General features: G+C 35.3%; 1 protein-coding gene across 1 annotated transcript in view; it reads right to left on the bottom strand.

Moving 5' to 3' along the window:
* Window positions 1–7,846: 7,846 nt before the first annotated feature.
* cdh19 (cadherin 19, type 2) overlaps window positions 7,847–27,785 on the bottom strand; it is a 111,485-nt gene continuing 91,546 nt past the window's right edge. The window contains exons 11-12 of the mRNA XM_030123970.1: window positions 23,704–23,955; window positions 7,847–8,499 (exon numbers count right to left, since the gene is read on the bottom strand). Of these exons, the coding sequence (XP_029979830.1) occupies window positions 7,979–8,499; window positions 23,704–23,955 (773 nt within the window). The 3' untranslated portion in view covers window positions 7,847–7,978. The remainder of the gene's footprint in view (window positions 8,500–23,703; window positions 23,956–27,785) is intronic.

The following is a 27,785-nucleotide window of genomic DNA, read 5'->3' as shown; positions in this document are numbered from 1 at the left end:
TTTCTATGTCAGTAAATCTGTTTCTGTATTTTATTCTTCTATTTTGGTTTTAAATATTCTTCTGTTCAGCACTTTGGTCCACTGCGGTTGTTTTAAAGTGCTTTACAAATAAAGTTGGATTGGATGGACTGGATTATCTGTTTAACCCATAAAGACCCAAACACACACCACCGACCAAAACCATCTACTGATATAAAAACTGTTCAATACCTGTTGCTCCACTAATCCTATCAATACATGTAAATAACTGATGTAAAATACAGTTTGTCATCTTTTCACGGTCATCAGATATGACCCATTTGGACATTCAGAGGCTGCCTAGTTACCGTGGAAACACCATCATCTTCTACAACATTGATTCACCAGTAAAACCTATAGAGTTGGATCAATGACAGTGGATGAAAAGACTTGTTTTTACTTTCAGTTATTGATATCTTTGCTGAAAAAGTCACCTTTTCTTCAGTTTTTCTGTTTCTGATATAATAACCTGTAAGTTTACTCTGAGTTTTTATGAACATCTACACCAGTGGTCCGCAAGAGGATGTCGGAAAAAGTCAAATTTATATCAATGTTTGTCAAATCACCCTCATCTGACTTCCAAAGCAAAGTTACAAGTACAGATAATTGTTTTCTAAATTAAAAGCCAATCAAATGACACCTAAATAAACCTAAAAATAGACTTTCATTGTATTTATCTATGCAAATCCACATTTTGCATCACTGTCTCTATACAATTAGGTTACCTAGGTTACCTACTGTCATATCCAAGACCTCTCGTGACTTGCGAATTGTGGTGGAAATGAAGTAGAACAGCTAACTAATCAGAAACAAAAAGTGAAATGAAACGAAGAGTGACTTGAATAGTTATAAAATACGACAATGGATCGGCGACTGAAGAGAAAAACTGGAGAAACGACTGTTAGCAACAAGTAGGGCTGAACGATATGGACAAAATTTAATATTTCAATATTCATACCAGCAGGGCCAGATTAACACTTCATTGTACCCTGGGCAACAATATTCAAGGGCCCCATCATCACAACCCCAGGATCCCTATAATCTGGCAAAATACAGAATAAGTTCCAGGAATATATGTAAATATACACCATACTCCAATATCTAACTATCGTCAAATGCATTTTGATTTACAAATGTGTAAATGCTCGCAGAACTACAAGTGCACCACTATAGCCTCTTGTCAAGGCCACTCACTTGCATATGATGATATGAAAACAAAACACATTAGCATCAGTATAATCTAAAATCTGGTGTTTGGTGCTCCCACTTAGCTGCTTCTCCATGTTCGCAATGTTTTGATTCGCGTACATCGTGTACATCGCGTAGTTCTTGACGTCTCGCATCCCGCTCAGTGCACGCACGTTGATTTGCGTCACCGCTGATTCACTTTTTGGACTGACCAATGAGGAGAGGGTCTCAGCTCACGGTCACAGACAGCAGGAGCAGGGTTTCTGTGCAGTGCAATGGCTCCGGGCAGCGGACAGTTTCATTTATAAGCAAAAGATAACCAGATATTTTCGTTATGCCCGAGCTACCCAGGGCCCTTCAAAGGTTGCAGGCCCCTGGGCAATTGCCCAGTTGCCCATATGGTTAATCCGGGCTTGCATACCAGATATCTCGATATTGATACGATGCGATATGACTACGGGTTCGGTGAAAACCAAGCATTTTTCAGAAAAATACAAACGTCATAATACAAAAGAATGTGGAAAGTGCAGTTTTATTTATAAGAACTCACTGCCAGTCATCAACATCAACATAAAGTACGAATAAATGAAATTTGTTGTGACTTCCAGAGCTGTACATGCAGGGCGAGCGTGGGGGAAATCTATATCGTTTATATTGTTGCTTTTCGATATTAATATCTTGAATGTTCATATCTAGATATCGATACGATAACGATATATCTTTCAGCTCTAGCAACAAGGTGCAAAGACATTCTGTTAGCATCAAGCTGTTAGCACCATATGTAATATACTGCAGACTTAATTTGTAATATACAAAATATAATGATATTGTAATATAGGCTGTTTAATTTCTTTTTTCTTTTTTTTTTTTTTTTAGAGTAGGAGTGGAAACTAACTGACTGGTTAGGTGGTCCATGTATTTAATTTTTTTTTTTTTTTTTTTAATGATAAAATGGTTCTTGTGAAAAAGTTTAAGAAGCCCTGCTCTATATGATCAGATGGATTCCTTTCTTTAAACTTTTGCACTACGCATCACCAGAGAGTTGTCACTTACAATTTCGTTGTACATATGTATAATGACAATAAAGGCATTCTATTCTATTCTATTCTATTCTATTCTATTCTATTCTATTCTAAATACAGGAAAATACATGATTTTAACTCAAAAAACATAAAATACAAAGGATAATATTATAATAAATAATGTTAAATCACCTAAAAAAGGTTAAAATACAGATAAAAAAAAAAATCATTTGGGAACTGCCACAAAAGTAGCACTGGGTCTTTATGGGTTAAATCAGAGGGAGATGGACTGACAGTGATCTTTATTATTTATTAAAAAAAAACAGCGGTCCATAGACACGGAGATGTGGCTAAGAATTAACTGTCAAATGAGTTCATTCTAATTTGGTACAGGCCTATTTTGTTCATTGTTCTGGACTGAAGTCAAAGGACAGGAGTGAGTATTTAAAATGTTATTATGTTATAAGTTATTTGATGTAAACGGGGGTGGGATTAAATAAGTTTTTCTTCTTCCCACTCCTTTTCGAGTATAGATGAATGTTTGTTTGTTTTTTTTAATTTTGAATTTGCATGTATTCTGTAAATGCTTGAAATAAACAATGGAATAATAATAATAATAATAATAATAATAATAATAATAATAATAATAATAATAATAATAATAGTAATAATAATAATGTTTCTTGATGTTTATTGGGTTATGCACTTGATTTCAGCACCAGGAAATAGACCAAGCCTGAAGGCATTTAGATCCCTTACTTGTACTATTAGCACTTCTATAAACTGTGGGAAAAATACACAAAATACATAAGCTACATTACTACACTTTTGGGCCACAAACATTAGATTGTGCCCACTAATAGCGTCATGAATTGCATCGTAATAGGCACCGTTTTAAAGAACATTGCTGGCGGAATCACACCCATAAAGTTTTGCACCTGAGTGCAATTTACCCTTGTTTTGCATCAGAGTTTGTGATGTTTCAGCATTTTCTCCACATTTCAGCACACAGATTGGTCCATATTGGAAACTTAAACCTTCAGATTGTGTCGTTAATTTGCAGACACACAGCTTTCCACAACTGCAAACTAAACATTTCATTTTTTTTTTTTTTTTTTTGGGGGGGGGGGGGGGGGGGGGTATTTAACGTTTATAACTTTCTGCAGATGGTAATTGCACCAGATGAAATGTGTGTGGCAATTTACAACCGACACTTTTGGCAACAAGGGTTATTCACATAGAAAGGAGGTGATTTTGTGCACAAATGTATGAATATTTGGTAATTTCCATACATGCAAATGTTAGCTGTGCAGAATTTCACCCCATGTGGGTGTTTTGTGAATTACAACCAACATTTTTATTTCTGAAGCTGTGCAATCCTGATGTGGATCTGACAGTTGGTGTTTAAATTTGTGTTTCCTGGTTTCTATAAATGAGTTATGTAAATTAATATATGAAAGTAATGTAAGTTACATGATAAACCGAAGCAGTGTGTTTAACTTTAGCCGCACAATAGCTCTGATCTGGGGTGTCGCTACCAATTCTGGGCCCCATGTAAGCTAAACGTTGTGGACCCTTCATAAATTTCAATATCTTCTCACTCAATCTGTCAGAGTGGGGGGTGGGGTGGGGGTGATGTGGGTAAATACATAGGAGCGAAAAACAACAGTGAAACTTTACATTCTTTCAACGTCTGACTCTAGACTTCTATGCCTCTCTTATACAGCGGACCTTCCATGAAATTTTCACTACTTCTAACCTGTACCCACTGGACCCCCTCCAATGCTCTATGAGCCCTCCATTAATGCTGGGCCCCATGAATTTATCATGTTTAACAGCGCTCCTCAATGCTCTGATTTCTGATTTAAATTTTTTTTTTTCTGAATCTGACATTAAGTTAGATTGTTTCTGTATTGTTGAGTAGTCAGTTATTCCAGCTGTCACATCACCCTTTACTGAAGAAAAAAAAAATCAAACAGTATTGTATTAAATATACCATATTTTCCGGACTATAAGCTGCTACTTTTTTCTCACAATTTGACCCTGCAGCTTATACAACGATGCGGCTCATGTTTAGAGTTTTACGGGCTAACGGCCTCCAGGGGGCGCTCTAGCAGGAAGCTCAAAAGTGAGACAGACAGACACGTGGAGGAGGTGATGCGAAGAGGAAGACGCTAGTTTTAGGCTTAACTTTTCACAATCATTTTGCGTGTCATGCACAAACCCTTATCATGGAAAACACACGAAGAAATGCATATGATGAAGCTTTTTAAGTTAAAACCAATTGATGTGTCTGTCCAAGAAGAAAAAAGAGCTGCAGCATAAAAGTGACAGCGAAAGAGAGACTGAGCAGGTGTGTGACGGAACCTTTCTGAGGATGTTCAACTCCGACACTGAAGAAGACGACTGCAGTGGTTTCAATGCACAGAAGGAAGATGAAGATAGTGATCGATGACTTTTCTGGGTTTTTTAACCCTCCGGTATCCGGGTGCACCTTTTAGGCACAGTTTGCACTTCGTGTTAAAAAACTTCATATTATTTTTCAAAATTTAAATAAGGTTAGAATTCAAAAGTTGTTCATTTTTGCATGATCTTTAAAATTCGGGCCACCAACTTAAATGTGCACATTGTAAACAAAAGAAAATTACAAGACTAGCATCTGTCTCCCAAGTGTGCCTAAAACGCACTGTTTCTTCCATTTGATATGTATGAATAGAGGCTGACGTTGATTTACAAAAACAAAATCAAATTAGAGCAGAAAAATAAATCAATATATAATATTTAATAGTTTGATTTATAGGTGTGTATTTTACGCACACTTGGTGACAGATGCTAGTATTTTTGTACACTTGACCTAGTGCCAAAAATAACAATGCAAATTAACCAGTGTTGGAGTTAATCATTGACATATGCCAGGATGAAAAAATCAAATAATATGTGATCCACTTTTTATGTAGTATATTGAAATTTTTTTTTTTTTTTTTTTGTTTTTGCATCCAAAAGACAAAAAGGTTTGTTTACATTACAAACACAGCATTTAAAGGGTTAAAAAATGTGACAATTATTGAGTATTTGGTATTTTTATTTACGGCTCAAGTTGATGAAATAGAAAAAAGTGTAAAAGCATTAAAAACAAACTGAATTTTTTTTTGACATTATTCCACAAGTGTGCGAAAAAGGCACACTTGGTATTTAGTAAGGGCCTTGGTGGACGGGATACCAGAGGGTTAACCAGCCGTTTTACAGGCACTGTTTGGAAAAAAGCAGTTTAAGGTATGGAAATAAATATTTAAATAATCTTTCTGTTTACCATCCTTCTGTGTAAATATCTCATGTTACAACGTGGACACCTGTGGCTTATAGTCAGGTGCGGCCTATATATGTCCAAATATTTTTTTCTTTTAAAATTTGGTGGGTGTGGCTTATATTCAGGTGCGCTCTATAGTCCGGCACATACGGTAGTTTGTCTCACTGTTAGATGTCATCTGAACGGTTATCTGCAGAATAAAAATATATATCTACAGTTGTCCTTCACTATAACGCGGTTCACCTTTCGCGGCCTCGCTGTTTCGCAGATGTTTCTAGTGCAATTTTGCATGCTTTTTTTTTTACAGCGTATGAACGTGCATTGTGTTCTGAGTCCTGATTGGCTAAGGGACTGCAGACCATTGTCAATCAATTTCCTCCGTGCCGTGTCTCCTGCACAGTACAGAATGCGTTCTTCTTGCCAGATTTACATAAATGTTCAATCGCTAGCAGTGTGACTCTGAAGTGCTGTACTGTATGTTTGCAAGTTTTCTCCCCGACAAAACCCAATGTGTCGACGAAACGTTCTGCACCGACAAAGGCACCTGCGGTCGCACCCAAAGGCCAGAGGAAGATGCTAACCATCGCACAAAAAGTTGGACTTCTGGACATGCTGAAGGAAGGTAGAAGTTGTGCTTTTTTTTTTTTTTTTAAATCTACGAAGGTTTGAACTTTGAGAGTGTTTAAAACAGAGAGAAATGGGAGAAAATGTTAATGCCTGTCTGAGAAAAGTGTATAAAGCATGTAGTGAGGGGTTTTACAGCCTTAAAACATATATAATAATTGTAAAAAATAAAGCTGACTACTTTGTGGATTTTGCCTATTGCGGGTTGTTTTTAGAACGTAACCCCCCGCGATAACACTGGTCTACAATTTTTTAGAAAAGATTTGCTTCAGAGATTAAATGTGCTAAATGTTATGTATTTTAATAAGATTAATTGGAAAATAAATGACAAAAGTGCCAGTTTGCTGATGTTTTCAAGGTATATGAGTAAGTGTTATTACACATACAGGGTGGGGAAGCAAAATTTACAATATTTTGAGGCAGGGATTGAAAGACAGTGTATGACCAATTAGTTTATTGAAAGTCATGAGAATTTATTTGCCACAAGAAAATTGACATCATAGAAAATGTTTTTATTCTGTGTGTCCTCCTTCTTTCTCAATAACTGCCTTCACACGCTTCCTGAAACTTGCGCAAGTGTTCCTCAAATATTCGGGTGACAACTTCTCCCATTCTTCTTTAATAGTATCTTCCAGACTTTCTCGTAATAGTTTTGCTCATAGTCATTCTCTTCTTTCCATTGTAAACAGTCTTTATGGACACTCCAACTATTTTTGAAATCTCCTTTGGTGTGACGAGTGCATTCAGCAAATCACACACTCTTTGACGTTTGCTTTCCTGATTATTCATATGGGCAAAAGTTTCTGAGAAGGTATGGATAATAGTGCTAGGTATGATTATGACATCAATATATGTTTGGTTTCAAAACAATTGACGTAGTGCCTACAGAGAAAAAACAACTAAATGTTCATTGTACATTTTGCTTCCCCACCCTGTATATATTGGTTTATGTACATTTATATAATAGTTTTAGAAATCTTCCACTAAATAGAACCTGTAAAGTGAATGTATTCTAATGTGCAGACAGTGTTTTGAAGTAGATCTTGTAGCTCTGAGACAAATATTCCTTTTGAGTCAAACCCATTCTCTCGTTAATTCTTGAATTTCACATTTTGACCCAAGGCTGTATCTTGGAAAGTTCAGCCAACCAGCATTTTTGACTTGATTTTTCTTTATCAGTGACTGTCATGTGGTAAAATTTCCTTACTTTTATTCTGGAAGCATTTTCCTTGTAGACCAGTGTAAACGAGGGACCCCTGTATACCAAACCAAATGGGTGTGCATACAGGGGTTGGACAAAATAATGGAAACACCTTCACCTCAAGATGATAATGCCCCAATCCATACAGCTAGAATTGTTAAAGAATGGCATGAGGAACATTCTAATGAAGTTGAGCATCTCGTATGGCCGGCACAGTCCCCAGACCTCAACATTATTGAGCATTTATGGTCAGTTTTAGAGATTCAAGTAAGACGTCGATTTCCACCGCCATCGTCTCTAAAAGAGTTGGAGGGTATTCTAACTGAAGAATGGCTTAAAATTCCTTTGGAAACAATTCACAAGTTGTATGAATCAATACCTCGGAGAATTGAGGCTGTAATTGCCGCAAAAGGCGGACCTACACCATATTAAATTATATTTTGTTGATTTTTTAAGGTGTTTCCATTATTTTGTCCAACCCCTGTATGTGAGGCCTATTATCCAAACTGTTCACACTTTTATGTCCATGCTAAGTGAGTGCTGACAGGAAACACACTGTTCTGTCGTACTTTTCCAACGTTTAGAAAATCATCCATTTTAGATTAGATTACGAGGGTCTCAGAAGACAGTGTCCTCCTCTGCCGCCCCAAACCACGGGGTGAGCCTCACCGTGTAGGGTCTGGGGTTGTAGACTGGTTGTTCCGGTTCATCCTCAAAAGCGGACGAGTCTAACGAGCTCAGAGACCCCGTGGGAGACCCCGTCCCCTCGTACGCGTACGTTCTCAGGCAGTCGAACGGAGGGACGTAAGGATCCTCGTCGGCCTCCGCCAGTCTGTCCAGAATAAACTGTCTGAAGACCTCGTCCTCCGGTCCGATGAGGTGGGACTCTCGTAGGGACATGCGTATGCTGGCCCTCACGTCCTCCCTCCTCAGCCTCCTCTCTCTCCTCCTGGGGTGGGGGCGCAGCGGGACGACGGGCTGGCAGAAGTCCAGGTCCGCTCCACCGCCACCCGGATCCCGGTAATACAGCACCTTCTGCGACACCATCTCTGGGAGTTCCAGCTCCTTCACCTCCACCTCCAGTCCCTCCTGCTGTTTCCGCCTGTGTCTCCTCACCATCAGCATTAGAACTGACAGCACTGCAGGCACAACGCAGTAGGAGACCATTACAGTTAAACACCAGGGCAGGAGCTTAGTGGAAAAAAAATACAAATAAAAAAAAAAAAGCACATCTAGGACATGTACAAGCGCAATGAAAATAACACCAACCAGCTTTGTTTTTTCTGGCTTGTTCTATTCAGACTATAAATTATATTTTTAATTTCAACCCACACATTAAAAAAGAATTCCTTTATTAGCTCCTTGTGGCAGCGAATCCTAAAATATGATGCAACAGAGTGTTTATTGTTTCTGCTATGTTTTCAGCGGGTATTATACTCATCTGTCAGAATGTTAGCATAGCAGGTATTGTCATTAATCTTTCATGTGATGGGCACAGGGAGGACACAGAGCAGCCGAGGTCATAATAAAGCTCTTCACTATGCAAACCCATCAATGTCCCAGGATAGCATTGCTACTGATGTATTGCAACCAATACGCTCATTACCTGACATCATTGCTCCTGCAAGCTTTCAGCATTTTAAAAGTGTGTGTTAAAGGCACGCTGGTGAGTTTTAAAAGAGGGGGTTCAAATGAAAGTGGAAACTTGTTAATGGAAAAATCCTGCTGTTTAACACACGTTTACATACTTGCCAGAATGCTGTGAAGTGGAACAGCTCTAGCTCAACAGATTCGCTGAAAAGAATAGCTGTTTTTACAACAAAATATCACTGAGACTGTCATTTCATGTTCTTTCAAATTACCAATATTGTATGAAGGAATATACAGACTTGGAGTATGATCCACTGGTGTTCTTTTACAAATGTTAGCTTGTCATTCCAGTAAAAACAACAGGTTCCAGGCACAACAAACCCCGCCCCTCGCATGTATTGTAACTTATTTTGGCATCGATTTAGCTGATGTCATCATGTCTATGCGTGTGCTGATGTCAGCATATCAACTGCCTCTATATATGTGGCAAGTTTTAAGTAAATCTAAACAAAATTGATGTTTTTATAGACATTTGATATTTCTCCTATTATAAGTAAATGGGGAAAAAAAAGATATTAAAAATTCATTAAAAATTTGAACTTTGACCGACTTTTCCCAAAATGTAATGACATCTATTCTGGGTCACTGGTGATCTATAAACCCAATTTGGTATGAATTCAACCAATAGTTTTGCTGCTACAGACATTTGAAATTTTGCCCATTATAAGTAAATGGGGAAAAAAAATTTTTTTTAAATGTATAAAAAAATTCGAACTTAGACCGACTTTTCCCAAAATGTAACCACATCTATTGTGGGTCACTGGCAATCTATAAACCCAGTTTGGTATGAATTCAACCAATAGTTTTGCTGCTACATACATTTCAAATTTCGCCCATTATAAGTAAATGGGAGAAGAAAAAAAGATTTAAAAAATTCATAAAAATTTGAACTTTTACACACTTTTCCCAAAATGTAATGATGTCTATCCTGGGTCACTGGCAATCTATAAACCCAATTTCATATGAATTCAACCAATAGTTTTCCTGGTACAGACATGTGACATTTTGCCCATTATAAGTAAATGAGGACAAAAAAAAAAAAAGATTTAAAAAATGCGTAAAAATTTAAACTTTGACCTACTTTTCCCAAAATATAATCAAATTTATTCTGGGTCACTGGCAATCTATAAACCCAATTTGGTGTGAATTCAACCAAAAGTTTTGCTGCTACAGACATTTGAAATTTTGCCCATTATCAGTAAATGGCAAAAAAAAAATATTAAAAAATTCATACAAATTTTTAACTTTGACCTACTTTTCCCAAAACGTAATCACATCTATTTTGGGTCATTGGCAATCTATAAACCCAATTTGGTATGAATTCAACCAAAAGTTTTGCTGCTACAGACATTTGAAATTTTGCCCATTATAAGTAAATGGGGAAAAAAATTTTTTTTTAAATGTATAAAAAAATTCGAACTTAGACGAACTGTTCCCAAAATGTAACCACATCTATTGTGGGTCACTGGCAATCTATAAACCCAGTTTGGTATGAATTCAACCAATAGTTTTGCTGCTACATACATTTCAAATTTCGCCCATTATAAGTAAATGGGAGAAGAAAAAAAGATTTAAAAAATTCATAAAAATTTGAACTTTTACACACTTTTCCCAAAATGTAATGATGTCTATCCTGGGTCACTGGCAATCTATAAACCCAATTTCATATGAATTCAACCAATAGTTTTCCTGGTACAGACATGTGACATTTTGCCCATTATAAGTAAATGAGGACAAAAAAAAAAAAAAGATTTAAAAAATGCGTAAAAATTTAAACTTTGACCTACTTTTCCCAAAATATAATCAAATTTATTCTGGGTCACTGGCAATCTATAAACCCAATTTGGTGTGAATTCAACCAAAAGTTTTGCTGCTACAGACATTTGAAATTTTGCCCATTATCAGTAAATGGCAAAAAAAAAAAATTAAAAAATTCATACAAATTTTTAACTTTGACCTACTTTTCCCAAAATGTAATCACATCTATTTTGGGTCATTGGCAATCTATAAACCCAATTTGGTATGAATTCAACCAAAAGTTTTGCTGCTACAGACATTTGAAATTTTGCCCATTATAAGTAAATGGGGAAAAAAAAATTTTTTTAAATGTATAAAAAAATTCGAACTTAGACCAACTGTTCCCAAAATGTAACCACATCTATTCTGGGTCACTGGCAATCTATAAACCCAGTTTGGTATGAATTCAACCAATAGTTTTGCTGCTACATACATTTCAAATTTCGCCCATTATAAGTAAATGGGAGAAGAAAAAAAGATTTAAAAAATTCATAAAAATTTGAACTTTTACACACTTTTCCCAAAATGTAATGACGTCTATTCTGGGTCACTGGCAATCTATAAACCCAATTTCATATGAATTCAACCAATAGTTTTCCTGGTACAGACATGTGACATTTTGCCCATTATAAGTAAATGGGGACAAAAAAAAAAAAAAGATTTAAAAAATGCGTAAAAATTTAAACTTTGACCTACTTTTCCCAAAATAAAATTAAATCTATTCTGGGTCACTAGCAATCTATAAACCCAATTTGGTATGAATTCAACCAAAAGTTTTGCTGCTACAGACATTTGAAATTTTGCCCATTATAAGTAAATGGGGAAATTTTTTTTTTTTTAAATGTATAAAAAAATTCGAACTTAGACCAACTGTTCCCAAAATGTAGCCACATCTATTCTGGGTCACTGGCAATCTATAAACCCAGTTTGGTATGAATTCAACCAATAGTTTTGCTGCTACATACATTTCAAATTTCGCCCATTATAAGTAAATGGGAGACGCAAAAAATATTTTAAAAATTCATAAAAATTTGAACTTTTACACACTTTTCCCAAAATGTAATGACGTCTATTCTGGGTCACTGGCAATCTATAAACCCAATTTCATATGAATTCAACCGATAGTTTTCCTGGTACAGACATGTGACATTTTGCCCATTATAAGTAAATGGGGACAAAAAAAAAAAAAAAGATTTAAAAAATGCGTAAAAATTTAAACTTTGACCTACTTTTCCCAAAATATAATCAAATTTATTCTGGGTCACTGGCAATCTATAAATCCAATTTGGTGTGAATTCAACCAAAAGTTTTGTTGCTACAGACATTTGAAATTTTGCCCATTATCAGTAAATGGCAAAAAAAAAATATTAAAAAATTCATACAAATTTTTAACTTTGACCTACTTTTCCCAAAACGTAATCACATCTATTTTGGGTCATTGGCAATCTATAAAACCAATTTGGTATGAATTCAAGCACTAGTTTTACTGCTGAAGTGTTAACAAACAAAGAAAAAAACAATCTGAACCAAAACCAATACCCCTTACCTCCCCCTTTTTTTTTTTTTTTTTTTTGGCGGTGGGGGGGGGGGGGGCTGGGGTATAATAAAAGTTTTACTACCAAAATATTTGAAGTAGCTGTTGAAGCCAAGTGTCCAAGAAAGCCATGTGACTGAGCCAGCACGCACAAAACAAACCACAAGTCTGGAATATTTCCATTGTGAATCACAGTAATTAAACCTAGTTTCACACATGAATCAGTTTCCATGGCGATACAATAGGACTCTCCCTTATTTGGATGCAGCGCCATCGACCACAATTTGATTCAATACAATGTGACTGAAGGGAATACAATACAGCTCATAAAATAATCCAAAAAGCACCACTTTTTTTCCTTCACATATTCATTCCCCTTGCACTGCAACTCAAAAAGCGTCCCACTTTTGATCTTTTTCTTTTTAACTACTATGAAAACATTTGGCCCTTTCACAAACAGACCTTTCACAAGTTTTCTGGAGTGACATCAACAACAGAAAAAAAAAAAAAAAAAAAACTTCTCTGGCAAAAGATCAAACAAACTCAGACCTGGACCTCGCCTTAAACCAGTCCTTCTTATTCCGTATCCAGTGACACTTTTATAACACGTCGGCCTCTAAAGCTGCCTAAAGCTTCGCTGATACTTGCATGACACTTGGCAGTAAGAGTTGGAGAGAGTTGGAGATGAGACACAAGCATAAAAAACACTTTAAAGAGAAGGAATCAATGTACTGTTAAATAGAAAACTGCACCTCACAAATTATTAGGCAGATTTCTAAATAATGATGAAGGCAAAGGACATCTAATACTAATCTAACGAGTAATTACTATCTTATGTAACCCAAATTCTAGAAAAGTTGGGATGGTGTTTAAAAAGTAAATAAGTGCTTCTATGAAACTGGTCCTAAAAACAGGACATGGAGGCCAGATGTGGACTAATGTTATCAAGCAAGTTTGGAAGCATTTTGGGTCTATTTGAAAAATAAATATTCACTGAGATTAAAGAGAAACTATTTTTCAGATAAAACACATTTTTATATTATTTTTATACAAGAATCCGTATGTAACACGGTAAAAAAAAAAAAGGACACGGAAATTCCACGCTACTATTTTTTCCGAATATCTTTTTAGTCTCACACAGGTACATTTTGGGAATTGAACTACTTATGCAAGGAAGAGTGTGTCACAAAAATGACCACTGTTGCAAAATCACTCGCGATTTATATGTGTTTAAATGGGCAGGTTCATGGAAGTAAATCTGTGTCATCAGATTTTGAATTATGAAAGCCATTGAATTTCAAGCACTGAAATTACATATCTGATTTTTTTTTTTTTGCTCTGAAAATAAGAATCTGAAATTTTTTTTGCACTGAAATTATCTGAATTTTTTTGCACTGAAATTAAGTATCTGAATTTTTTTTTTTGCACTGAAATTAAGTATGTGAATTTTTTTTTTGCACTGAAATTAAGTATCTGAATTTTTTTTTTGCACTGAAATTAAGTATCTGAATTTTATTTTTGCACTGAAACTAAGTATCTGAATTTTCTTTTTGCACTGAAATTAAGTATCCAAATTTTTTTTGCACTGAAATTAAGTATCTGAATTTTTTTTTTTTGCACTGAAACTAAGTATCAGAATTTTTGTTTTGCACTGAAATTAAGTATCTGAATTTTTTTGCACTGAAATTAAGTATCTGAATTTGTTTTTTGCACTGAAACTAAGTATCTGAATTTTCTTTTTGCACTGAAATTAAGTATCCAAATTTTTTTTGCACTGAAATTAAGAATCTGATTTTTTTTTGCACTGAAATTAAGTATCTGAATTTTTTTTTTGCACTGAAACTAAATATCAGAATTTTTGTTTTGCACTGAAATTAAGTATCTGAATTTTTTTGCACTGAAATTAAGTATCTGAATTTGTTTTTTTGCACTGAAACTAAGTATCTGAATTTTCTTTTTGCACTGAAATTAAGTATCCAAATTTTTTTTGCACTGAAATTAAGAATCTGATTTTTTTTTTTTGCACTGAAATTAAGTATCTGAATTTTTTTTTTTTTGCACTGAAACTAAGTATCAGAATTTTTGTTTTGCACTGAAATTAAGTATCTGAATTTTTTTGCACTGAAATTAAGAATCTGAATTTGTTTTTGCACTGAAATTAAGTATCTGAATTTTTTTTTTTTGCATTGAAATTAAGAATCTGAATTTGTTTTTGCACTGAAATTAAGTATCTGAATTTTTTTTGCACTGAAATTAAGAACCTGAATTTTCTTTTTGCACTGAAATTAAGTATCTGAATTTTTTTGCACTGAAATTAAGTATCTAAATTGTTTATCTCTAAATTCAAACATGTTCATAAATTTAGAATTAAAAAAATTCAGGTGCAATACATTCAGATACTTAATTTCAACACAAAAAAAAATCTGTGCTAGAAATTCAATGGCTTTTATTATTCAAAATCTGATGACACAGATTTACTTCCATACAGGTTTCGCATTTAACGCTAGTGGACACGATGGGTTACACACAAAACCTGGAATGAGACTCAGATTCATGAAAAACCTACATGTCTGGATTAGAAAAACCACTAGGATCATCAAATTTAACACACTGTCTTTTTTTATAGTGGTATATAAGACCATTTACAGCCATGTTTTTCAGATCAAATGCACTGACACCTAGGTACTTTTTCATGTCCCGATTTTGGTCCTATTTTTGGCCCCAGTATTTTATTAAAAATTCATTAATTTTGGGATGGCTCAGAGCAAGAGTATAATTTTTTTGCATTTATCTGAGGTCATCCTTAGGTACATCCTAGGGGGGAAATACGTCAACACTTCTCTTTTATTATTGGGTCTAAAAAGCTGGTAAAGTGTCAAAAGGTACCAAAATAAACCCAGTTTCATAGAAGCACCCATATATAAGCAGAATGCAATGATTGGCAAATTTTACAAAAAAGTTATCATTTGGAAAAAAAAAAAATGGTACTTTTGTATTCGATGGCAGCAACATGTCTCCAAAAAGTTGGAATTGGGTTAACAGTAGGCCGTAAAAGTAAGTGGAAATAAAAAATAAACAGCTGGAGGAACATTTTCTGACTAATTTGCTTGACTGTCAATGGAGATGGAACATGACTGCATATAAAAAGAGCTTCTTCAACAGGCAAAAGACGGGCAGAGGTTCACCAATCTGTGAAAAACTGCATCTAAAAAGTGTGGAAAATTTTCAGTATAAAGTTCCTCAAAGTAAATTATGAAGAGTTTGAATATATCATCATCTACAGTACATTACATATTCAACAGATTTGAATACAGGCTCGCAAAATCAATACTGGATGTGTGTGATCTTTAGGCCCTCAGGAGGCACTGCATTAAAACCAGACATGATTCTTTGGCATCAGATTTGATTTAATATGAGTTCACACACACATATATTAATTACTGTGTGCAAAAATCAACAACAAAACACACACACTGAGGACAAAGAACACCCACATATGTAAAACTCTGCTGCATGTGCACAAAACAACCCCAGTGCATGAGGGAGTCTGCTGTTCCAGAACTGGAATTCTGTTTGAGTGACAGTTTGAGGGTGGAGCCCAAAGGACGCACCGGCCTTTTTGTGATTGGTTCCTTTCCAGGTCACTCCCTGAACCTTAATGGAAACCAATCGTTAGACACGGAAGAAGAGGAAGCTCTGCTGCTACAACAATACCATGGCAACGGTAATGGAGAGGTGGTAAATATGGACCTGTCCCAACCTTTTACAGATGTACAGGGTGGGGAAGCAAAATTTACAATGAACATTTAGTTGTTTTTTCTTAGCAGGCACTGCGTCAATTGTTTTGAAACCAAACATATATTGATGTCATAATCATACCTAACACTATTATCCATACCTTTTCAGAAACTTTTGCCCATATGAGTAATCAGGAAAGCAAACGTCAAAGAGTGTGTGATTTGCTGAATGCACTCGTCACACCAAAGGAGATTTCAAAAATAGTTGGAGTGTCCATAAAGACTGTTTATAATGGAAAGAAGAGAATGACTATGAGCAAAACTATTACGAGAAAGTCTGGAAGATACTATTAAAGAAGAATGGGAGAAGTTGTCACCCGAATATTTGAGGAACACTTGTTCAAGTTTCAGGAAGCGTGTGAAGGCAGTTATTGAGAAAGAAGGAGGACACATAGAATAAAAACATTTTCTATGATGTACATTTTCTTGTGGCAAATAAATTGTCATGACTTTCAATAAACTAATTGGTCATACACTGTCTTTCAATCACTGCCTCAAAATATTGTAAATTTTGCTTCCCCACCCTGTACTCTATGGAAAGACTGACTTACTACCTACGACTCAAGGAACAGATCTGCATGAAGCGCTGGAGAAAATGGCTGAACTATAAACAAAACAATGCTCAGTTACTGCTGTCTGTGATGTAAATATTTTATGTTTAACCAGTGGCCCCAGGTTTGTGTGTTTTGTGTGTTGTATTGACTGTTTGTTGAAAAAAACAAATAAAAACAAAGTATTAAAAAAAAAAACAAAATAACCACATAATAGAAGAACTGGACAATTGGTTCACAATAATGACAGTAACGAAGAACACTGAGAAGACAAAGAGAAGCATGAAATTAGTGCAGACAGATCTGGTTTCTTTTTAATCACTTAATAACAACAAAATATTCATAGATAACTTTGAATTAACCCAGGTTTCTTCCATTAAATTTTTGGGTGTTATTGTACAGGGTGGGGAAGCAAAATTTACAATAAACATTTAGTTGTTTTTTCTCAGCAGGCACTACGTCAATTGTTTTGAAACCAAACATATATTGATGTCATAATCATACCTAACACTATTATCCATACCTTTTCAGAAACTTTTGCCCATATGAGTAATCAGGAAAGCAAACGTCAAAGAGTGTGTGATTTGCTGAATGCACTCGTCACACTAAAGGAGATTTCAAAAATAGTTGGAGTGTCCATAAAGACTGTTTATAATGGAAAGAAGAGAATGACTATGAGCAAAACTATTACGAGAAAGTCTGGAAGATACTATTAAAGAAGAATGGGAGAAGTTGTCACCCGAATATTTGAGGAACACTTGTTCAAGTTTCAGGAAGTGTGTGAAGGCAGTTATTGAGAAAGAAGGAGGACACATAGAATAAAAACATTTTCTATTATGTACATTGTCTTGTGGCAAATAAATTCTCATGATTTTCAATAAACTAATTGGTCATACACTGTCTTTCAATCCCTGCCTCAAAATATTGTAAATTTTGCTTCCCCACCCTGTATGTACATCAAATTCATAATTACCCCGTCACCCAAAGGGGAGGCAAGGGGTATTGTTTCTGGTTCGGTTTGTTTGTTTGTTTAACACTCTAGCAGCAACACCCATTTACTTATAATGGGTGAAATTTCAAATGTCTGTAGCAGCAAAACTATTAGTTGAATTGATGCCAAATTGGGTTAATAGATTACCTTCAACCCAGAATAGATGTGATTATATTTTGTGAACAGTAGGTCTAAGTTCAAATTTTTTTATACATTAAAAAAAAAAAAAATTCCCCATTTACTTATAATGGGCAAAATTTCAAATGTCTGGAGCAGCAAAACTATTGGTTGAATTCATACTGAATTGGGTTTATAGATTTCCAGTGACCCAGAATAGATGTGATTACATTTTGGGAAAAGTAGGTTAAACTTAAATTTTTTTTAGGAATTTTTAAAATCTTTTTTTCTTCTCCCATTTACTTATAATGGGCAAAATTTCACATAAAACATAAATTTTGTTTCAATTTACGTCAAACTTGGCACATATATAGAGGCAGTTGATATGCTGACATCATCATGATGACATCAGCTGGATCGATGCTAAAATAAGCTACAATATGTGCGAGGGGCGGTGCTTGTTGTGCCTGGCACCACTTGTTACTAGGGATGTTCCGATCCGATCTACAGATTGGTATCGGCTGCCGATCTGGGATTTTTTTGAAGATCGGATCAGATTGGATTTAGTCAAGAGATCGGGCTGATCCAGACCCGGTTCTGGGGCGGGGGTAAACACATATCCTGCCCCCTCAAATTAATGTTTTCGAAGGTAGGGAAAAGCTGCACAACATCAGGAGGTTTAGAGCAGGGGTCTCAAACTCATTTTCTTTCAGGGGCCACATTCAGCCCAATTTGATCTCACATGGGCTGGACCAGTAAAATAATAGCATAATAACCTACAAATAATGACAACTCCAAATTTTTCTCTTTGTTGTAGTGTAAAAAAAAAACCCATTAAATTATAAAAATACTTACTTTTATAAACCATCCAAACAAAAAAGATGTGAATAACCTGAAAAAAACTGAAATTTCTCAGAAAAATAAGTGCAATTTGTACAATATTATGCCTCAACTTATCATTTCTACACGATTGGATCTGCAAAGACACTAAACACTTAATAACAGGGAGGAAATTGTTAAAATCGTACTTAATTTTCTTTAGACATTTCAGGTTGTTCATATTTGTTCATCTTATTCACATTTTACTGTTACAGGATAGTTTGTAAATGTAAATATTTTCATAAATTAATGTTATTTTTTGCTCTTTGAAGTTATCATTATTTATAGGCATAATGTAATATTTTTTTCATATCAAACCAAGAAGAAAATATGGAGTCATTATTTTTGTAGGTTATTATGCTATTAGTTCACTTGCGATCATATTGATCTGTATGTGGAATAAACTAAAATGACTTTGACAGCCTTGACTGTGGAATTGTTGCACTTTGCAAATTCATCCCACTGGCCGGACTGGAACCTTTGGCGGGCCACATTTGGCCCCCGGGCCGCATGTTTGAGACCCCTGGCTTAGAGGAACTAGTAAAGTGTGTATAAGTTTCACTTTCACTCTGCGGGTACTCATTCTGAGGTCCAGTTGTGATGCGCAAGTTGGGTTTTTTTCAACCCACAGGGCTTTTGTGGAATTATTTGACCCGACCCAACCTGCCCCGCAAATAAACTGACATTCTTTTGACCCGCCCCACGAGTAACCTGCTTCACATCACTAACACACGACAGCGAACTCACCCCCATATAATACCTGGACGGACCAGTCCATAGACACACTACAGCAGTGGAAAATATAAGGTTCTAATTTGTCCCACAGTTTGAATTTGGAAAGTGCAAAAACTACAGGGTGGGGAAGCAAAATTTACAATGAACATTTAGTTGTTTTTTCTCAGCAGACACTACGTCAATTGTTTTGAAACCAAACATATATTGATGTCATAATCATACCTAACACTATTATCCATACCTTTTCAGAAACTTTTGCCCATATGAGTAATCAGGAAAGCAAACGTCAAAGAGTGTGTGATTTGCTGAATGCACTCGTCACACCAAAGGAGATTTCAAAAATAGTTGGAGTGTCCATAAAGACTGTTTATAATGTAAAGAAGAGAATGACTATGAGCAAAACTATTACGAGAAAGTCTGGAAGATACTATTAAAGAAGAATGGGAGAAGTTGTCACCTGAATATTTGAGGAACACTCGCGCAAGTTTCAGGAAGCGTGTGAAGGCAGTTATTGAGAAAGAAGGAGGACACATAGAATAAAAACATTTTCTATTATGTCAATTTTCTTGTGGCAAATAAATTCTCATGACTTTCAATAAACTAATTGGTCATACACTGTCTTTCAATCCCTGCCTCAAAATATTGTACATTTTGCTTCCCCACCCTGTATACTGAAGTTATTAAGAGTCAAAGGTATCAGTTCAGGTTCCACATTCAGCCCAGTTGTGATCTACAGTAAAATAACAGCATAATAATCTGTAAATAATGACTCCAATTTTAACTCAAAATTTCATTGTAAAAAGTCCGTATTGGATCAGTATTGGATCGGTGTCGGCAAAACTAATCCCCAAAAAAATTGGATCGGATTGGAAGCAAAAAAATCCAGATGGAAGCCTCACTACTTGTTACCTGAGTTTTTCCTGTGCATTACACCCCTATTTTACAATTTTCTTTATGATTCCATACGCATTCTATCTTCATTGACATTTTACACAGAATATAAACTTCTACAGAGTTTGGGTTATATTAATAAATACTAGAAATAAAGCAGATATGATGTTAAAGGATGCATCCCCTTTTCATTCACTGCAAAGTTTTTTTTTTTGTTTGTTTCCAGCACCTTCATCTTTGAACTTTCATTCTAATGCATTGATGCAAATACGTGTAAAACTTCCCTGTTTTTGCGTAAAAAAGACAAACTGCATTTGAAACATGACTTCTTGCACAGGCAGATGTACAGTATGTCATGTTTATAACAGTGTGTCATGGAAGAAGTGCTGCCAAAAACAGGCAGAACAAGACCTCTGGTAATCCTGATAGCCTTTTTATTGGCTTAACTTTATATATTACTTTGTTATATATCTCCCTATTGGCTTGAACTATTTCACCAACTGCTGTGTCTCTGCCTCTTATACTTGGAATTCATCTGAAGGTCTCTGAGGTCTCAGGCGTCTGGAGAACAGAGTTGGCTTTGGAAATTACAAAATACACAGAAGACAGTCCTGCATCTTCAATCATCTATGATTTGACAGACACTCATTTTTTTTAACCCTTTCATGCATGAATTATCAGAACCTAATTAAGATTTTTTTTTTTCCTGAGTGTTTTTATTCCTATTCTTCAGGCATGAAAAAAAAAACAATGTGGTTTGTTTTTTTTGTTTTTTTTTAATTAACCTATTTTCCATGGCACTACAAAAATGTCTACTCGGCTGAACACCATTTAATTTTTTAAACTCAGAAAGATGTATTTACTGACATACTGTGTGAAAACTTTGAAATAAAAGCATTTTTAACCTCCCGAGGCCCAGCAGTGCATTTCTGTCCTCTGTAGGGGACAAAAGTTTGACAGTTTTACTTAAAAAAAAATGCTGTCCATTGTAAAGGACATCCCATTTAAAAAAATAATAATAAATTAAAAGAATTTTTAAAGAAAAATGTCTCGGAAAAAAAAAACAAAAAAAAAAAAAACTGTTGCATTATATAGTTTCCAATCAAGACAATTGTTTAATGGAAAAAAGCTAAAAAAAATTTCATTTTCCTAGGTCTCAGGAGGTTAATGCTGCTAATCTGATGTTTTCTCACATTTTAAAATACTATAATACTAGTTATTACTCACTCAGATAATATGAAAAAAAAAACCCTGTTAATTACAGTCTAATAACAATTAACAATGGATTTAGATCAGGGGTGTCAAACATGCGGCCCAGGGACCAAATGCGGCCCGCCAAAGGGTCCAGTTCGGCCCCTGGGATGTTTTTGCCAAGTGCAAAAATTCCACAGTCTTGAATTGAATTAAGGAAAAAAAAAAAAATTTGCTTGAGTTAAGGAAAAAATCTTGAATTAAGCCAAAAAAAAAAAAAAATCTTCAATTATGTAAAAAAAAACTCATATTTAGCAAAAAATCTTCAATTAAGCAAAAATAAAAAAAAAAACAAATCTTCAGTTAAGTAAAAAAAAAATCTCAAATTTAGCAAAAAATCTTGAATTAAATTCATTGAATTAAAAAAAAAAAAAAAAGTTCAATTAAGTAAAAAAAATCTTTAATTAAGCCAAAAAAAATCTTCAATGAAGTTAAAAAAAAATCTTCAATTAAGCCAAAACAAAATCTTCAATTAAGTAAAAAAATCTAGAATTAAGTTTAAAAAAAAAAAAAAATCTTCAATTAAGCCAAAAAATCTTCAATGAAGTTAAAAAAAATCTTCAATTAAGCCAAAAAAAATCTTCAATTAAGTAAAAAATCTAGAATTAAGTTAAAAAAAAATCAATTACGTAAAAAAAATCTTGAATTAAGCAAAAAAAAATCTTGAATTAACAACTTAATTTTTTTCCCTTTGTTTTAGTGCAAAAAATAACATTAAATTATGAAAATATTTACATTTACAAACTATCCTGTAACACTAAAACGTGAATAACCTGAAAAAATATGAACCAGAAATGTCTAAAGAAAATTCAGCCCAATTTGAACTCTTTTCTGCCTGTTCCTCAGTGTTTAGTGTCTTCGTAGATCTGATCCATAATGCACATGGACAAATGAGAAGTGGGGGCAGAATATTGTTAAATTGCACAAAATTTTCTTCCATCCATCCATCCATCCATCCATCCATTCTATTCCGCTTATCCGGGGCCGGGTCGCGGGGGTAACAGTCTAAGCAGGGATGCCCAGACTTCCCTCTCCCCAGACTCCTCCTCCAGCTCTTCCGGGGGGATCCCGAGGCGTTCCCAGGCCAGCCGAGAGACATAGTCTCTCCAACGTGTCCTGGGTCTTCCCCGAGGTCTCCTCCCGGTGGGACATGCCCGGAACACCTCCCCAGGGAGGCGTCCAGGAGGCATCCGAAACAGATGCCCGAGCCACCTCAGCTGGCCCCTCTCGACGCGGAGGAGCAGCGGCTCTACTCCGAGCTCCTCCCTGGTGACTGAGCTCCTCACCCTATCCCTAAGGGTGCGCCCAGCCACCCAACGGAGGAAACTCATTTCGACCGCTTGTATCCGGGATCTTGTCCTTTCGGTCATGACCCAAAGCTCATGACCATAGGTGAGGGTAGGAACGTAGATTGACCGGTAAATTGAGAGCTTCGCCTCTCGGCTCAGCTCCTTCTTTACCACAACCGACCGGTACAGCGACTGCATCACTGCAGACGCTGCACCGATCCGTCTGTCAATCTCACGCTCCATCCTTCCCTCACTCGTGAACAAGACCCCGAGATACTTAAACTCCTCCACTTGGGGCAAAGACTCCCCACCGACCCGGACAAAATTTTCTTATGTTTTTTAATTTAAATTTCAGTTTTTTCAGGGTTTTTTTTTTTTTTTTTTGGATAGTTTATAAAAGTAAGTATTTTCATAATTTAATGTTTTTGTGTTTTGTTTTGTTTTTTACACTAAAACAAAGACAAAAATTTGCAGTTGTCATTATTTATAGGTTATTATATTATTATTTTTCTGGTCCGGCCCACCGCAGATCAAATTTCGCTGAATATGGCCCCTGAACTAAAATGAGTTTGACACCCCTGATTTAGATAAAAGAACAGCACAGTTACAGTAATGGTCTGAATGTCAGTTTATGGGATGGTGCATAAGTGTCCACTGTGTCGGCTGATATGGAACTAAAACAACGAAACCCATGAATATACAAGAGAACAGCTGGAGAAGAACTGTCCACTGGAGTGAGCACTATACATGAAAGGGTTAAATGTAATTTTTAAAGCACTCAGGTACAGAGGGTCATACTCCAAATAAGTACATTCCTTCTAATTCATCATTTATTCATATAGTAGTGTAACAGCAGCGTACCTGTAAGTGTGACAAGACTGATTAGTAACCCTAACAGGGTCTGCATGCTGACCCCCATGGACAGGGCGAGGGCCTCCACCCCCCCCGTGGGGCAGTGTCCGGCAGGTTGGCAGCTGCAGACGCTGATGGTCAAAGTGCTGGTGCTGGAGAGCGCAGGTGAACCGCTGTCCGTCACCACCACGGGGAGCAGGTACTGGGTTCGGTCCTTACGGGTGAAAGTACTCCTGCGCGCTACGACGCCAGCTGTGTTGTCTAAAAATAATGTCAACAGACACAGGCACGTTTTTCAGTATTTTTAACCCAAAAAGACCCAAACATCCACCATCGACCAAAACCATCTACTGATATAAACTGTTTAATACCTGTTGATCCACTAATCCTATCAATATATGTAAATAATTGGTGTAAAATGTAGTTTATCATCTTTTCATGGCCATCAGATATGACCTATTTGGACGTTCAGAGGCTCAACAGTTACCGTGGAAACACCGTCATCTTCTACAAAGTTGATTCACCACTAAAACCCATGGAGTTGGATCAATGACAGTGGATGGAGACACGGGGTTTATGTTCAGTTAATGATAGATTTGCTGCAAAAGCCACTTTTTTTCAGTTTTCTCAGTTTTTGATGAAATAGCCCTCATCACTCATGTTTTTTTTTCTAAAGCTCATACCTGCTTAGTATAGACTTTGAAAGAAACTGCGGAAGAAAAGTCATAGAAAGAGTTAAATTAACCCTTAAAGACCCAAACATCCACCATCGACCAAAAGCATCTACTGATCTAAACTGTTTAATACCTGTTGATCCACTAATCCTATCAATACATGTAAATAATTGGTGTAAAATACAATTAGTCATCTTTTCATGGTCATCAGATATGACCCATTTGGACGTTCAGAGGCTCGGCAGTTACCATGGAAACACCATCATCTTCTACAATGTTGATTCACCACTAAAACCCATGGAGTTGGATCAATGACAGTGGATGGACACACTTGTTTTTATGTTCAGTTAATGATAGATTTGCTGCAAAAGCCACTTTTTTTCAGTTTCCTCAACTTTAATCTGAGCTTTTATGTAGAGCTGCCACTGATTAATCGACTCAAAGTGATCCAAAAAAATCATTCAACCACAATTCTCCTGAATTAAAGCTTTGTTTCCTTCATTTCTCTGCTGCTAAACATTGGTTCCACTGTTGTGTTTCACACGGATGCTTATTGTGACGCATAAAAAGGCTTCAGTTCAGGAAAACTGCAATAGAATATCTCCCTTTAATCAATTCCAGTCGATTAATCGAATCGGGACTTTTTACATTGACTTCAAGCATCTAGTCGATTAATCGGTTGCAGCTCTACTTTTATGAACATCTACATGATCAGTGAATTAAATATAGGGAAATATTTGTATTTGTCAAATATTTCGTATTTGTCTCTGTATTTGTTCTTTGATTGCCATTTAGTATTAACTTTCTATCTGTTTAGCCATTTGATGTGTGTTCGTCCCTTGGCTGTTTATTGTAAAGCATCTTAGAGTACTTAAAAAAGTACTATATAAAACCGATGTATTATTATTATTATTATTATTATTACCTCCGCCAAGGAGGTTATGTTTTTGCCAGGGTTTGTTTGTTTGTTTGTTTGTTTGTCTGTCTGTTTGTTTGTCTGTCCGTTAGTGTGCAACATAACTCAAAAAGTTCTGGACAGATTTGGATGAAATTTTCAGGGTTTGTTGGAAATGGGATAAGGAAGAAATTATTAAATTTTGGTGGTGATTGGGGGTGGGGGCCCCACGGGGGGTGCCACTGATCAGCCTTGGCGGAGGTCTGCGGTCTCTGAGTGCTTCTAGTTATTATTATTATTATTGTTGTTGTTGTTGTTGTTGTTGTTGTTATTAAAATACCTCATTGTCACTGAAAAAACACAGAATACATAAGATAATATTATAATTAATGATGATAAATCACTTAAGGAAGATTAAATATGGAGAAAAATTCATTTGGGAACTGACACAAAAGTAACACTGTGTCTTTATGGGTTAAGATAGATGTAGCCTAATTGTAGCTATAGGAGAAAAAAAAATAGAGCTTCAACCACTGCTTATTTATGTTAGTTAATGATGAATTATGTCGAAAAATTCAATTTTCCTAATTTTTTCTGATCTGATCTAAAAACCTTTGAATTTACTCTGAGCTAAATTAAAGGTAGGTAAATTAACAAAATAATTAATATAATAATTAATAATTAGGTAAATTAAATATAAATTTATTTACTTATATTTAGTAAGTTAAATATAAGAAAACACCTGATTTTCACTGAAAAATGCAAAAATACAGAGAATAATATCCTAACAATTTGTGCTAAATCATTTGTAGGGAAAAAAAAAAGTAATTTGGAAGTTGTGACAAATATCGTTGTAGGTCTTTAAGGGTTGAACAAGTCACATTAGTTCTTTGGTGGAACTTAGAACAGGATGCTGCAGGAGGGCAGTTACGAAGGAAGAGAATGCACATGAAGGCGATTAAAGCCATCTACTGATCTAAACTGTTTAATACCTGTTGATCCACTAATCCTGTCAATACATGTAAATAATTGGTGTAAAATACAGTTTATCATCTTTTCATGGTCATCACATATGACCCATTTGGATGTTCAGAGGCTCCGTAGTTACCATGGAAACACCGTCATCTTCTACAACATTGATTCACTAATAAAACCCATATATTTGTTGAAAAAGTTTTTTTTTTTTTCAGTTTTCTCTGTTTTGATATAAAAACCTTTGAATTTACACTTTTATGAACGTCTACATGATCAGTAAATTAAATATAGGAGAATACCTGATTTTTCACCGAAAATACAAAATGCAGAGGATAATATGATAATAAATGATCATAAATCAATTAGGAAAGTTTAGACAGTTTTCTTATTTGTGCATCTGAGGTATGTCATATTAATGTCTGAATAGTCACATGATATGTAGGTCATCTACTGATAGAAAATGTTTAATCCCTGTTGATCCGCTAATACGAGTATATAATTGGTGTAAAATACAGTTTTTCGTCTTTTAATGGTCATCAGATATGACCCATTTGGACGTTCAGAGGCTCCGTAGTTACCATGGAAACACCGTCATCTTCTACAACATTGATTCACCAATAACACCCATGGAGTTGGATCAATGACAGTGGATGGATTTTACTGAAAAAGTCACTTTTTCTTCAGTTTTCTCTGTTTTTTTATATAATAACCCTGAACTTTAATATGAGCTTTTATGAACATACAAATGATCAGTGAATTAAATAAAGGAAAATATAGGATTTTTAATTAAAAATGCAAAATACAGAGGATAATATTAGAATAAATGGTTATAAATCACTTAGGAAAGGTTTAAATTGAGAAAAATTCATGTGAGAACTGCCGCAAAAGTAGCTCTGGGTCTTTATGGGTTAAAGAAAAAAAAGTGGTAAAAGAAAAAGTGGTAAAAGAAAGAGTGGTTTTCTGGTAACTCAAGGGAATCACAAAATAACCTTGTGTGATTTACATGTTTAAATCAAAATCTCACTTTATACAAAAGTACCTTTATTTATTCAACCCTTTCATGCATGAATTATGACAACCTTTTTCAAGATTTTTTTTCCCTCAGTGTTTTTATTCCTCTTTAGGTGTAAAAAAAACCAATGTAATTGAAAGTTTTTTTTTATGAATCTGTTTTTCATGGAAAATGTCCACTCAGCTGGACACCATGCATTTAATTTTTGAAGCAAAGAAACATGCATTTACTGACTGAAACTATGAAATTATTTTTTTAATGTTGCTAATCTGATATTTTCTCACATTTTTAACATATTATAATACTACTTATTACTCACTCAGATAACACTGGTCAACAACAAATTTATTGTTTAAGTTTTTTGAGCTGATTTAGGATCATTTTGGTGTGCTGAATCCAAAAATCACATTAATTTTGCTCAATCAGGTCAACTTTCTGAACTATGCTACATATTGTCTTTTTAACATTTTTGCTTACATTTATGGGCATTTTCACATCATATGATACAAAATTCTTTCATATTTCTTGCAATAAA

The sequence above is a fragment of the Sphaeramia orbicularis genome, chromosome 20 (genome assembly GCF_902148855.1).
Source record: "Sphaeramia orbicularis chromosome 20, fSphaOr1.1, whole genome shotgun sequence".
In the NCBI taxonomy this organism is placed as follows: Eukaryota; Metazoa; Chordata; class Actinopteri; order Kurtiformes; family Apogonidae; genus Sphaeramia; species Sphaeramia orbicularis.
This window is presented reverse-complemented; position numbering and strand designations above follow the sequence as displayed.